General features: G+C 45.3%; 1 protein-coding gene across 1 annotated transcript in view; it reads left to right on the forward strand.

Moving 5' to 3' along the window:
- T265_12597 (hypothetical protein) overlaps nucleotides 1–12844 on the forward strand; it is a gene marked incomplete at both ends in the record, with an annotated part of 28385 nt that extends 15541 nt beyond the window's left edge. The window contains 5 exons of the mRNA XM_009164518.1: nucleotides 2358–2468; nucleotides 4300–4629; nucleotides 4731–5053; nucleotides 9700–9771; nucleotides 11246–12844. Of these exons, the coding sequence (XP_009162782.1) occupies nucleotides 2358–2468; nucleotides 4300–4629; nucleotides 4731–5053; nucleotides 9700–9771; nucleotides 11246–11359 (950 nt within the window). The remainder of the gene's footprint in view (nucleotides 1–2357; nucleotides 2469–4299; nucleotides 4630–4730; nucleotides 5054–9699; nucleotides 9772–11245) is intronic.
- Nucleotides 12845–14879: the final 2035 nt, after the last annotated feature.

Genomic DNA, 14879 nt, shown 5'->3' on the forward strand with positions numbered 1-14879 from the left:
AGTAAGGATACTTCCGCCCGGTGACTTAGCACAATACCAACCCCTGCACATCCCACCGCAGCAGCCTCCGGATCACCAGAGGTGCGTAGCCGGAGTGGAGACTGACGGGGCGGTTAACTTAATCACTGTGCTTGCATCTTGAATTCTTGTTTCTGAGACACAGCACACATCAATGCCAAGCGAGTCCAGTGTGAGTGCAAGAGCAGCTTGTTGTCCTGCTTGCTTCAGAGTGCGAACATTGAAAGCGGCCAGATAGAGTGGGTGTCGAGGCTTGAGGACTGCTCTGGAGATTCCTGAAGATGTCGGCGCCATGTGACGAGCAGACGCTGCACGCAAAACCGATTCATGACGAACGGAGTCATCAGTCCTAAGTGCTGGGCCTACAAGGAGAGAGTTATTAATGGGGTGGGGAGAGGGGGAAGAAAAAGTATGTGAAGGAGAAAGAAGGGAGGCGTCAGCAGTAGCCTGTTTTCGCTTACCCGCCCTGCTGTATGCAGCAAGTAAGGCGACCCGGCTGATGGCACCACGCGACGGCCGATGTGGCATGAGTTTATTTGTGTATGTGCTATTCATTGTTGTACGTGGGCTGGGATACTGCCAGGGCGCCCACACCTAGACAGGAGGACGATTAGGGTCCTCATACGAAGCCTTTGGCTCAAAAGCCTAACCGCAAGGCAGCGGTGTTTGGCGGGGAATGCAAATACATTACCAGTTCTACGGAACAAGTCGCCACATGTTCCAACCCCCAACCTGGAGGGCCAGAGACTGTGTTCGTCAGACCTCTAACCATTGACCAACCTGGTATGAGAGACTCTGTGAGTGTCGCGGGACACTCTCCAGTATAGCTCAGTGGGTCGCTGAGGTGCGCAAACTGTCACACCACGGTAAGGTCCAGTCTCTTCGTGACGGGAGTACCTGAACAAATAGTGCTGAGTCTGGACAGTCGTTCGAGCAGTCCAGTCAACCGACTCGACTGTCCGGGTTCGTCCCGTGGTAACCAAAAGCATGGCGCATGGGACGTTTGAAATTCAAAGCCCGGCAAGATAAACTATATACACTTTTGATAAACTCAAATAAAGATGAATTTTTGGTCTAGTACCTTTATACTGTAAAGTATGAACTAACCAGTGTATTCTTGTGGGTACTTGAAGCTGGATATTTAGATGACAGTGGATGGAATACAAATTGGATAACGTTGCAACTCTTCAAAGCAGAAAAAGCAATGATATTCATTGGCATGCGATATATACTGTGGATTACTTCGTGTTGCTTTATCCCGTGTTTCGTCTTCATTACCTTCACTCCGAGTCGCAACGGCAACACGCTTCATCAGTGGTGATATCAGTGAAACCACGTCTAGTCTAGTCGAGAAGTTGTGGTCGCTGTACCTATGGTATCAGGCATCTAACGCGGCAGATGATTGCTTAGTATGAATTAGCGGTCCGGAGAGCTTCCCTTGTATGCTTCCTATTTGAGGGTAACCCTTTCACTTAGGCTACAAAGCGTACATCTTCTTCGGTTTTGGGAGGTGAATTCTTGCTCTCGATGGAACTGTGTAGTGGAAACATTCCACTGCGCCAAAATTGTTTTAGAGGGATTATCCTCCTGGGAAAAAAAGCGATTTTAAAAGTCCTTGGGATGGGTTCTCACATTGTGAAGCTCTTCTATGTACACTGTTGATGGGAATCGTTTTGGAGGATGGGGTCTGCGTGATGCCCTTGTGCATGGTTGGAGTCTTTATAGAATATGACTATGAATCAGCATCAGTGACGTCCCTGCTGCCTTTTCCCTCCCTGATGGTGTGAATGAGTGTCAGAGGGTATAGACACATCTCATTGATTCAACTGGGCCAGTACTAAGCCCCTTCCTCATCTATTGCTCTTTTTCTTCACAATAAGGCTGTCGTTTGGTTGTTAAACGACAGCGGAGCGTGAATGCTTAACACTGACGTTGTGCTGGCGATGCTAAAGATGAACTGAAGAGCTTATAGGAACCGAATTTTGAACGTTTATACAGCTCGTTATTGGTTTCTAGACTGAAATTGCGTAGTTCCTTTCCCAAAAACTTACGGTTTGGTCGAAACTTTGGCACTTCCATAGTCCAATTCTCGTATCATACTACCGGAACCATTTCCCAGAAATGCATTCGTATTGGCGATTGCAGCAACATCTTGCGTCTTGTAAGGTTTGGTCGAAACTTTGGCACTTCCAGAGTCCAATTCTCGTATCATACTACCAGAACCATTTCCTAGAAATGCATTCGCATTTGGCGATTGCAGCAACATCTTTCGCGTCCCTGAATTATCATGAGGTCAAACATGTATCTAATAGGCACTTTTCTGGCCACCACAATTTCAGCTCCGTCCAGGGATACACGGCGAGATCATCGCGCTGCTCATTCCCTTTCCTATCGAATGGATTATTCATGTACTGGAGGTCGCTCTGGTACCATACCTATTGTGGCTTCAAGTAAGCATTTAGTCTTCTATTGACTAATCGCTTGTCTTGATGAATATGTTCTGCTTTCTTAGTGTTCACAGTCTCCCAAATATGTCAGGTGTCCACAGATGCTCAGTGATTTCTTAGATTGTGACCTTCACCATCCACACGATCGTTTTGTTTAAGCATCTGATTAGCCTGGTAGATTAGCTCGAGATATTTTTAGTGGTTATGGCGTGAACTTAGTGATCGGAAAGTCCGTGGTTCGAATCCAACCACGGCATGTCGACTGCTCCTGTCGGAGTTTGGGCAACCCCGACAATATCTCAGCCCTCGTGCTTCCTTCGGGTGGCCATCCTGGAAGAAAGTCCGTGGTTCGAATCCAACCACGGCATGTCGACTGCTCCTGTCGGAGTTTGGGCAACCCCGACAATATCTCAGCCCTCGTGCTTCCTTCGGGTGGCATACCATCCTGGAACCAAAAGGGTGTTGAACGATTAGCATTCTTTTTGTTGTTAGCCTGGTATATGGTTTTGTGATTTTATCAAGCTCCTCTCCGTCAAGAAACGATCTTAACAGAGCAGTCTGAGTAGCGTGTTATCTGAGAGAGGCCAAAAAAGTCCCCGTATGATGCATGGGCTGTTTCTATCCACCGTTCAGCCTCGATGGCATTTTCCTTTGTGCGTTCATAACGTATTATCACAGAGAATAGTCGAAAAATTGTGAAGAACACATTGGGTCTTTTGACTGCAGCTTTACCGGCGCCTCAGAGTTTATGAAATAAATGGTTTGTATCCCCTACGGAAACCAAAAGAAAGAGGAAGGAAATTAAAAAAAACCGCTATTTGTTCTACGAGGCACAAGTGACTGACTTCATTTTCAGCCCTTACACACCACCAGTAGAATGGCCCCAGTTAGGGTTCGTCAGCCTGAACGATTGATGTGTTGCTTACATGCAGCCAACTGCTCAGCTCTGATGTGCTCTGTCCCAGCGATGGCAGTGACTCACCTCCATAAGTTGTCCTCACCCCCCGTAGCTCAACATAATCCCTCCACGTTCGCATTCATTCTATTGGTGACCATACATCTGTCTGCCTGTCTGGCGTTATTCCAGCCGTTTTAACACGGATGTGGCATCTATATTTTCAAACACACACAGCTTTGGACTTGGCTTTGCCACTCCGGGTGTATCCGTTTTTTCTGGTCTAGGAAGGACTCAGTTTGTGCTGAAACAGTTATGTCATCACTCTGATTCGTGGCATTATGTTGCCTTTCCAACACCATTGTCTTGTTTCGCTTGGCTTATCAGGGCTTGGTGCAGAATCTGCAGTTAGATCCACCCGACACGGTCACGTGATGTACCCAGGTAGATGTGTGACTCTGCATGTCCTGTTGGTTTGCTCACTAATGCTGCCTATCACCGCATAACCACCTATCCCTTTGCTGCCTCCAGTTGCCATAACTGCTTATAGTGGAGCGCTATTCCTGTGAAAACCACAGTTTCACTTCAAAACCACTCACCTGATTTTCGTATGTCTGCACTTCATTCTCTGCATGTACCTATCACATATGGCGAAATCCTTCGTGCAAAAACCGCAATCCCAAAACATGATCCAATCATGCCGTTGCTCACAACTGCGTTCGCGTTATCCTAACAATTCATGCGATGCCTGCCACACAGGAATTTTGAACTGTTCCTTAGGATAATCCTTCCCCCCATGTTATTATAGCCACTGAGTTCCTCCAACCCTATTCTGCCACGAATTTAGTCGCATGATATCCTGAAGTATTAGATGAGATAGTGTTAGGGAATACAAAATAAACCACGTTACCTATAAATCAACGCATTTTTTCACTGTAGCTCCTCGTCCAGGTTACACATCGGGTGCGCTATACGGTCGTGCAGTTAGCCTACCCCGTCCAGCTTTAGCCGGAGTGAACGGTGATCTTACAAATGCATCAGGGCCTTCTCAAAGCGTTCTACCAGGCGGGTCAGCTTTTCGAAGTTCCACACTGGCAGCGACCAAACACGATGCTCCACTTCACACGGAACGAACAGGTGGAAAACTGGTCTATGCAGGAGCTGGTTTACTGGGAAGTGGGGACCATACACTGACAACCGACGAGTCGCTGCACACCACTTTGGCTGGTTTTGAATCTCAGGCGGGTGTCACTGAGGCAGTGGGCTCTCGTAAGTTGCTTCCGATCCTAGCCTCGGAATCATACGAGGTCCCTTGTTCTCTTTGACGTTACTCATCCTGTTTTCTGTGTTCTTCGTTTCATTATCCTCAGTGACTGCATCCGCAATCTCAATGGATGGACTAACTGTCTGTTCTGGTGATGATGGTACCACATTGGCACCCAGCCGAAGTGCATACGTTATCAAGTCTGGCACACTTACTGGTTTGCCGCCGTCAGTGACCGGGTTGCGTCCAGTTAGTGCAATGTTAAAACAACAACAACAACAGTTTCTCAGTAGTCGCCCACGAAGCCGAACCCTTACTCCTGTACGACATGGTTTTGCTAGTGATTCAGACATGACTGATATCGATTCCTATCCGTCCGTTCAAAGTTGGCTTCGGCCTTCCTCCGCTCAGAAGAAAACGTCTTTCAAAGTGAGTGGTTCTGATACATCCTGTATATGCGACATGGAAAGTTAGGAAATATGAATTCCCACATGCATCAGGGTAGATTTAGTGATCTGGTTGAAGAGCAGAGTAACCTACATACGGGCACCAAATTTTTTTTATCTGAGCACACTTTTGGGCACATTTTAAGAAGATTCTCTCATCATCATCATCAGCTGTAAGAAACACAAACTTGTCGTACAGTAGTTGCAGCTGCCACAGTTTCGTTCACGATGATTTGGGGGGGGGGGGAGGTAGCTGCGCATTAGAGGCGGGGGTTGATAAATTGGTGCGTAATTACAGGACTGTCAGTGCAGTTTAACAGGTGGAATTGGGAAGGGAGCTATGCATTGCGGGCAATGGCTTGGATGCACGAGCGTCACTGAGGGTGCGATTAGGCCATGTATGACAATGTTTCTATTGATATAGCCCGTCTCCGAACCAATACGCCTTTCCTGTGGCGGACAACCAGTCATCCCATTCGAAGTACATTTGGCTAGCATATTGCCTGAGAAACAACTTGTAGTGCAACCTACTGATTGGATGTTTTGATCAATGTGCTCAGGATAGATATGTAACGAGTCTGACAGGTGTACGGTTCTCTCGTAGGTTTTAGTCTTGGCGTAGGTTTTGAGGTTTCACTTTAATGCTAACGGCCTACTAGAAACTGGAACGAAATCTACTCGACCGCTGGATGATCTTTGCTGCCTTGTAGGCCGTTCGCTGTTCACTCGTAGGTGTCTCCGTGGTTTGCTTGTAACATCCAGTAAACAGCCGGGTGATAAATATTATTACCTTTGAAAGAATGAGTCTGCCCACGATAGATAGGCTAGCCAAACTCAATGGGTTACGTTCTTGCAGTTGTGCACTGTCGGTAGGGGAACCGCGTATGCCTCAGAAAAATATCCCCTTCCGAACTAACCAGTAACTCCAGCTGCATTGGCAGCTGTCGTTTCCCGGAGCTGAGGGTCCAAAGTGGGACGCGCATGACCTCAGTGTTACTAACAGTGTTGCTCGCTCGTCATCAGAATCACTAAGTACGAAGTGGCGGCAGATTCCTAGAAGTTCAGAGGAAATCTCACATGCATGACAATGCACCTCAAAGATTCAGTAAGTGTCGTTTATGCTTCTTCAACCTGCCTCTGTTGTCTTCGTAAAATTAATTGGATTTGCGCTGCCAAACTTGTCATCAGGTGTTGTGCCTTATTAGCGATATTACAACCCCTGCGCCGTTCCTTGGTTTCCCGTTCCACCCAATGTGGTGTATGAAAATGCATGGCAGCTTAAGACAGTCTTTTGTTTATAAAAAAATTGCCACTGTATTTATGGAATCATCATGGAATTTTCCATATGGTTGAGTTAGAATCTTGTGATGGAGCGAGAAGGGCGGGGCTAAATGTCCTTGATTTTGATTAGCTCACGTTCTGGCCTATCAATCATCCTTCGTACGGTTCGTAGCTGTCTCACGGCGCATCTGTCCAGTCGATGTGATGTTCGCTTAAACAGAGCTGCTTGCGTCCGTACAAAATCGCAATAGAGTCATTGTGTGTGACCTCACACTGGTAGCAAGTGGTGTAAGATAGAATATCAGTGGCGGGACAAGGAAACAAATTCAGTGATGTATTCTTCCGGCCTAGTATAGTACATGTAGAGCAAAATGCTCGAAAAGTGAAATCCGTGGATCAAAACGATCGGATGTAGTAAAATAAGGAATCCGCTCCAAATTGTGAAAGGTGTCGTAACATCAATCACCAGCTCTTTTCGAAGGGGGTCTGAAAGCAAATAACGTTCGCTTCGGCACTGTGGTGTGCGGCCTTGTAAAATGATTTCAGTGGTTCTCATGATTGGTGTTGTCCGGCAAATGTCTGTTATTGAAGTCATCATCATCAACTATAGGTGCCGCGTACCTATCGTGCAGTTGTTGTAGTTGTCACAGTTTCGTTCACCGATGATTTGGGGAGGTGGGCCAGATAGCTGCTTATTGGAGGCGGTAGCTGATATGATTGATACATAAATACAGGGTTCTCAGTGAACTTTTCACTTGGGAGATTGGGAGGTTAGCTAGGCATTGAAGGCTTGGATGCAAGAGCGCCATCGAGGGCGCAACTGGGTCATTTGTGACAATGTCTCAAGCCGTGGGTCCCCTCGCACGAGTAGACTTGCCGTTGTTACGAGTACGCGACAAGTCCGCTCGTGTGACTTTATCGATCAGAATTACATTTCCGTTCACTCACCACTCCTGCTAGGTTCTACTGATTACCATAGTATTATGTTTCTCTCACAGCCTTTAATCTTCATTAAAAGAGCTATCCTCTCAGTTTTCGGGTTGCATTTCGTCACCTTTTAATGTAGATTATTTGGTCGAACTAAGTGATTGACAATCGGCCTGACACGGTGTACTATCTCCCTCCCTCCGGCTTGTTTTTTGTTTTGCGTTTGCGATTGATGTAAACGCGTCAATTGTTTTTTTCCATCTTCTGGGTTCCTCGTTGAACTAGAATTTGTACAGCCAAAAGGTGATAGTCCTTGTGAGTGTTATCTATCTCTCGGCTTCTCCCACAAGATTTAGATGACCATTGAGGGACTGAGCCGATAAAACGTTTACTTGTTGTGTTCTCCATTCCACTCTCGTTGAGTGTCCTATTGGTAGCAATTCATGAAGTATTTTCGCGTTGACGATTCATGCTTTGAGTAGAATCAACCCATCACTCATCTCGTCGCTCCTCGTTTATGCTCTCGCGTTTGTTGTCAGTGCAGTTTTAAATAGGGAAATACGAAAACTGAATCGTGGCTAAGGCGTGCTAGCACGCTGGAGTACTATATACTCAGCTGACCCTCATGTGGTGTGTGAACAGCGGAATCGTCATTGCCCCGTGATGCGTGGTGTAATTCATTTGAGTGGTTCCTATTTAAATAGATCCTTTAACCAAACAGGTGGAATTCGAAAGAATTTCATCAACCCGCGGTCTCCATATGCCCTCTGATCAGAAGATCCTACAAGTTTGAAAGAAGCGCTATTCCCGCACTTGGATCGGAGAACAGCTCGTTATCCGTCTCCTTCGTCATTGCCCCGTGATGCGTGGTGTAATTTGTTTGAGTGGTTCCTACAAGTTTGAAAGAAGCGCTATTTCCGCACTTGGATCGGAGCACAGCTCGTTATCCGTCTCCTAACTCCTAACTCTCTGGATTACTGCAATCGGTTGCCGATCAGCATATGAGTTGGTTGAGCGGGCGATCGTTGAGATTTCGATAGAACAAAATTTGTATTGCCAGTAGCGTTGCGCATGCCGCAGTGGCCCTGGAAATCTGAAGCATGCAAAGTATTGCGAATTACCAGACTGGTTGCGTGATCTCATCAGCTGACATTGTGCGATATGTATGTCGATTGTACTCGTTGAGTTGAGTGATGTGCTCGGTGGGCATGTCTGTGTAATCGGGGTTTTATTGCTCGGCTTTTGTAGCCAAATAACAACAAGACTTTTACACGGAAATCAGTACTATTTTGATAATTTTACTACTATTTCACTATTTCACTACTAGTTCACTATAATTTTCCGGAGAAGATGACTAGACAATCAGCTGAACGTGGCTTCCTTGTTCACAGTTTTACTCTTTTCATGGTCTTGACGAAATCTGCCGAGTTTTCGAGCTTAATTGTTTTGAATTCGTTTGATGGTTCTACTCATTAATTGCCTTCGAATAACTCTAAATATAAAACTTATGATTGTTTTGTGTGTTTTATGTGCTTCCTCCACTTCCCAGATTTGCCCCTATGAACAATTGCGAGTCTCGGCCCAGCGCCCACTCAAGGGTTTAGATCGCACCCGTCTCGAGGTAAGCTATTGGCTCCCTCTGATTCGCACTAATGCACGATATTATTACCACCCATCTGGTCATTGCATAAAACATTAGTTTAATACTTAATTTACTGAGACTAATTCCTGTGGTTGTGCAGGCTGGTTCTGTCGACGCTTCGAGTGATGTGAGATATCCATCGAGCTCCCTGAGTATGTGGTACAAGTTTTGTCCCAAGTCCCACTCGCCTGTTTGTTTGAAGATACACTTCAGTCTCGAGAGCTTAGTGCCAACCAGAAATATTTTAATCCGACGTCAGCATACGATTAAGTATGGGTTCTTATCTATCCATCACCCAGACATGCCGCAGTGGCCCTGGAAATCTGAAGCATGCAAAGTATTGCGAATTACCAGACTGGTTGCGTGATCTCATCAGCTGACATTGTGCGATATGTATGTCGATTGTACTCGTTGAGTTGAGTGATGTGCTCGGTGGGCATGTCTGTGTAATCGGGGTTTTATTGCTCGGCTTTTGTAGCCAAATAACAACAAGACTTTTACACGGAAATCAGTACTATTTTGATAATTTTACTACTATTTCACTATTTCATTACTAGTTCACTATAATTTTCCGGAGAAGATGACTAGACAATCAGCTGAACGTGGCTTCCTTGTTCACAGTTTTACTCTTTTCATGGTCTTGACGAAATCTGCCGAGTTTTCGAGCTTAGTTGTTTTGAATTCGTTTGATGGTTCTACTCATTAATTGCCTTCGAATAACTCTAAATATAAAACTTATGATTGTTTTGTGTGTTTTATGTGCTTCCTCCACTTCCCAGATTTGCCCCTATGAACAATTGCGAGTCTCGGCCCAGCGCCCACTCAAGGGTTTAGATCGCACCCGTCTCGAGGTAAGCTATTGGCTCCCTCTGATTCGCACTAATGCACGATATTATTACCACCCATCTGGTCATTGCATAAAACATTAGTTTAATACTTAATTTACTGAGACTAATTCCTGTGGTTGTGCAGGCTGGTTCTGTCGACGCTTCGAGTGATGTGAGATATCCATCGAGCTCCCTGAGTATGTGGTACAAGTTTTGTCCCAAGTCCCACTCGCCTGTTTGTTTGAAGATACACTTCAGTCTCGAGAGCTTAGTGCCAACCAGAAATATTTTAATCCGACGTCAGCATACGATTAAGTATGGGTTCTTATCTATCCATCACCCAGAACCACGCACCGACGCACACAGTTTTTTTTGTTTTGATGACCCTTTACGGATCTGATCAGGCGTTAACGTGTCTAGTTCACCATTACAGTGTGCGTGATCCTTCTCCTGTGATCACGAGGTGCCACATTTATACCGCTGTTTCATTCGAAGCACCTACTAGAAAATAGCCGTTGAATGGACGTTTCAGCTGGACTAGGCACTGTGTTTGCGAACTGAAACACTTGAAAGCGGTATCATCGCAATCATGAGAGGAGAAGATATACATGCATGACCTTAGACCTTCTGAAACGTAAAGAATACGCTCGTGAATTGTGGATGTTAGAAACTTGGCACGTAAACGACAAAAAGAGCTTTGTAGTCCAATGGCTGTTTACCTACGGTTAACCAAACCAACACACTATCTGACCACCTGCTATTCAATCTTTTGAGGGGGAATCTCACTTTCTAACTTTCCGGCCATTGATCTATTATCAAAGTGTTCGAATTTCTCCCTTTTTCCCCCGAATCCCCACCCATCCCTGTCAATCTCACTTTAGTGCGACCTTCTTTGTTTCGAACACACTTAACTACGGTTCCCTGTGGAGGCCAGCACACATTCCTGTTTGATAGGCACAAGGAGTGCGGCAACAAGACCTGTTCGCCTCACATCTATGCGACCACCTGTAATTCACATAGTTTGAGTTTTTATTTTTCATGTACATGTGTTGCTTCCGATTTTGATTTGTTCATCGAACTCGAAGAGCATCAGCAACCGAGGCGCAATATCTAGTCCATGTACTTCCACCCCGGAGAACGGAATTTAGCCAGTCCCACATTTGACTGAGTGGTTGCGCGCCGACTTGGTAATCACGTTTGTGGACCTTCCATCGGTATGGGAATATTGCCTTTAGCGTCTTGATTTCATGTGTGCCGTTAGTGGAGATTCTTGTCAAATGGTGAACTCTGGAAGGTTGGCCTGTCTGTCACATCGAATTTAGTGGTTTCTCGGAAGTTCATATGCATGCAACCCACCAGACAGAAAGTTAACCTCTCAAAATACCTTAAAAATCAGGACCGGGATATTGACCGTCCACGATCGCTTATCACTATCATGAATGTCCTACAGACCTCATCTCACATTTATGCCCATCCTTCCCTCTTTCTTCTCACACAGAATTACTTGAGCTCCACGGAATTCGAGGCCTTGTTCGGAATGCCAATGCACGCATTCCAACGTCTTCCAGAATGGAAACGAAATGATTTGAAACGAAAAGTCGATCTCATCTGAAACCTTTCGGTTCCCCACACAGCAACATGGCAATTAACTGCTTTCCGTTTTCCGACTCCTCCCTTCTCCATATGTCGGACTTTCTCAGTAGCTAGATCACTCCGCTTATCTGTCGGTTCAGTAGCATTCTCATCGAACTCGGTCCCTCGTTCTTTTCATTTGCCATGTTGGTTCGTCCTTCGTAAACACGCAATTGAAGCAACGGCCCATCTGCTGCACCTGTTGAGCGTGCTAGCCATCGATAAATTGGAAGCTGAAACCTTTCGGTTCCCCACACAGCAACATGGCAATTAACTGCTTTCCGTTTTCCGACTCCTCCCTTCTCCATATGTCGGACTTTCTCAGTAGCTAGATCACTCCGCTTATCTGTCGGTTCAGTAGCATTCTCATCGAACTCGGTCCCTCGTTCTTTTCATTTGCCATGTTGGTTCGTCCTTCGTAAACACGCAATTGAAGCAACGGCCCATCTGCTGCACCTGTTGAGCGTGCTAGCCATCGATAAATTGGAAGCAAAACCTTTGCCTTCCTTGATTTTTTTTTTGAAATTTTATCATCGATGACCATGTTAGAGCTGATTTATACATGAGTATATTTTTTTCAACGTTTAGATGTGATTCAGCCTCAACACTCACCCCTCCTCACACACTCGCTCGCTCATTGCCGTCATTGTTCCGCTCATCTGCGCTGGACTTCTCGCCACAGTTGTTTTCCACCTCTTTGACTTATTCTCCACCTATAAATTCTCGTTTCCTTCGTACTTCTATCCAAGTACGAATGGGGTTTATGTTCCAGCCATTGATTTCTCCCATTATTCTCATCTTTAGCATTTGATCCTAATTTTATCTCCCTCTCCTTGCGGTCTGCATAAAACAGGAACACTCAAAACGTTAGTTTGTCCCGGATAATGCCGTATTTCCGAAAGCTACTCAAAGTTAGCATGCTGTGAATTTATGGTTTCTTTCAACTTACTTTATAGTATTTCCGCCTGTTCATTCTAGAAATTTCTAGGCCTTCTTCCGCGTTCTGGTGGTGTTTTCAACCTGTCGATCATCCGATCTGATGACACATTATCTTCTACTGTTTGATTTGGACGATCAACCGTTTCATTTTGTTCGCCGATCAGGCCCATATGTATACAGTGCAAGAGGTGGCTACAAATACGAAACTGTGTCCGCTACTCAATTATTCGTCATGCATTTACCGCGCCAATGTTAGAGCATATATGCTTGTCAAATCGAAACATTTCCCATGCGTTTATTTTGTCTTCTGTTCTGGCAACGAACCCATACTTTCAAAAAAGGGCATCCAAACGAGACTCGCTTGTGGCCACATATCTGGGTTTATCGTTTTGACGAATGGACATGTTGCTAAACAGTCTGTTCTCTTGTGTTGTCTGTTTCTCACTGGAGCACATACATGCATATGATTCTACTTTTGATGTGTATCAGCTGGGAAGCAGTTCGAACCCAACAACCGAGCTTTCAGTGATCAGTCCAACGTGAGTTGTTTCATCACCCGGGTTGCCTGCTATGATCGTTCTTCGATTTCGCATATAAAACCCATCTCCTAAAGAGAGATAACTTAAGAAGACCAAACCGTTCATCTGGCTTGGGCAAACTCTCGATTGCTCCTGTCAAATTTTTCGTGCCAACTATCAAACGAGTTCCTCCGTTTATGACGGCAGCATCCAAATCGAGTTCCTCCACCTAAAGTTACTGAGTAAAGAAATCTTCTTTAAAACTTAAATAACGTTTTGTTTCATAGACAAGCATTGAGTTTTGCCTCCGTTCACGGCGTTTGCCTTCCCCTTGAGGCAACTGGTTTCCCAAGCGGTCGTAGTCCCGCTCCTGATTTGCGGCCAACTTCCAGGCAGTGACTGACGGATAATGCTGTTGCGGCACGTTCTCTCTTTTTGGCTTAACTTACGTATCGCTACTTTGTCTCAGTAAGGTGTAACAGGGCCCCGTGCAGAGAAGCAGGTGAACTAGGGAACAAGGCAGCATCAACGCCGTCATACAGACACGATTGGACGAAACTACATTTTCTCGACCCAGTACGGAAGACCAAACCATCCGCGTACGTGCCAAAAACCGGAAATTACTTCCGGAACTGGTGGACCAAATAAGCTTGAGCTGAGTCTGCAGGCGTTGTTGCTGTTGGTCAACTGCCATTTGTTTGTATTCTACACCAATGTAATCATTTCAGTCTGTTGACCATTTTGTCTAAAGTCAAGTCTTTGTAAACCTAAAATGTGCAGGTGTTATCTCTAGTTATAAACACTGCGTCCAGAGGGCTGGTGAAATATGTCCCAGTTGGTTGAACGAGCAGTTTCTTAGCGCTGGGTTTATAATGGACATAACTGGAAATGGGGCAAACCGAAGTCGTCGAATAAGCAGTTGACAAACACCTACATAGGTGTGCTCAGATTGCGATCCCGGTCAATAACTGCAATCTGCATTAACAGATATCCCAGATGTATTTGAGTCACAGCGATTAGTCCCTATTGTGTGGTTAACTCGTCGATCAGGCACAGTGCAACATTGGCCACAATCAATCTGTTTCTAGAAGATTTGGCAGATGCCTGACTAACTTTCACGGCCGACGCCGCATCGTACGATCTACGCCGTTTGAGGGCATTAGGAAGTTCGGCTGTCAAGTAATTCTTGCAGTTTCTAACTGGTAGTCGGGTTTATATTGTTTTGTGATTTCTTGTAGAGAACGAATAGAACCTACTTGTGAATTAGCTATTTTGTGTTTGTGCTTTACAATGGCATGTGGTTATGGACCATCTAAGCAGTTCTTTCGGTCAAGAAACGTAGACGTAAAGCGCACATTACTTATGGTTTACCCTTAATGACAGAATAGGTTGTCTCCCTCCTAATGAGGCCGCCCCTCACATACACCAGTTTTAATCTGTCCAGTCATGTGTCATGAACGTACAGCTAAATTTCACACAGGTTTGACACTGTTTCCGTGAAGAGAACTCTGAAATATCCTACGATAACGTACTCTCACACTCTCATGATATCACACGAAAGCTGACTAACAATATGCAAGTTAGTCATATTTCATGCATATGAATTATTCGCATGCCCTGCTTTGCGCAGAATTTATTGCCTTCCTGTGTGGTTACTCGCGGTCGATCACGTGGATGATAATCATATCCTCAACGGACTTGCGCTACAGGAGATGAAATATGACACCAGAGGTTATGTGCTGTTCGCTTATTGTCTTTGATTAGACGGAACCAGAAAACGCTGCTTCAAGTTGGCATGAAGTGCTTGTTAAGTGATAGGAACAGACAAATGCATTGTTGATGGATTATTTCCAATCCCTCGTCTCGTGAATAATATATTAGATCTCTCTTCTGCATGTTTGTATCGGCCGAGACTCCTTTTCTTGATGGATATGTGACATTTAGGCGATGTGTGTGTCTCAACCCCGTATATGTTTTCTGGAACCTCGTTTTTTTTGGATTTCGGAATTCGGATATGGTGAACTTTAAGTCCAGCTGGGCTGC

The sequence above is a fragment of the Opisthorchis viverrini genome, assembly GCF_000715545.1.
Source record: "Opisthorchis viverrini unplaced genomic scaffold opera_v5_6, whole genome shotgun sequence".
In the NCBI taxonomy this organism is placed as follows: Eukaryota; Metazoa; Platyhelminthes; class Trematoda; order Opisthorchiida; family Opisthorchiidae; genus Opisthorchis; species Opisthorchis viverrini.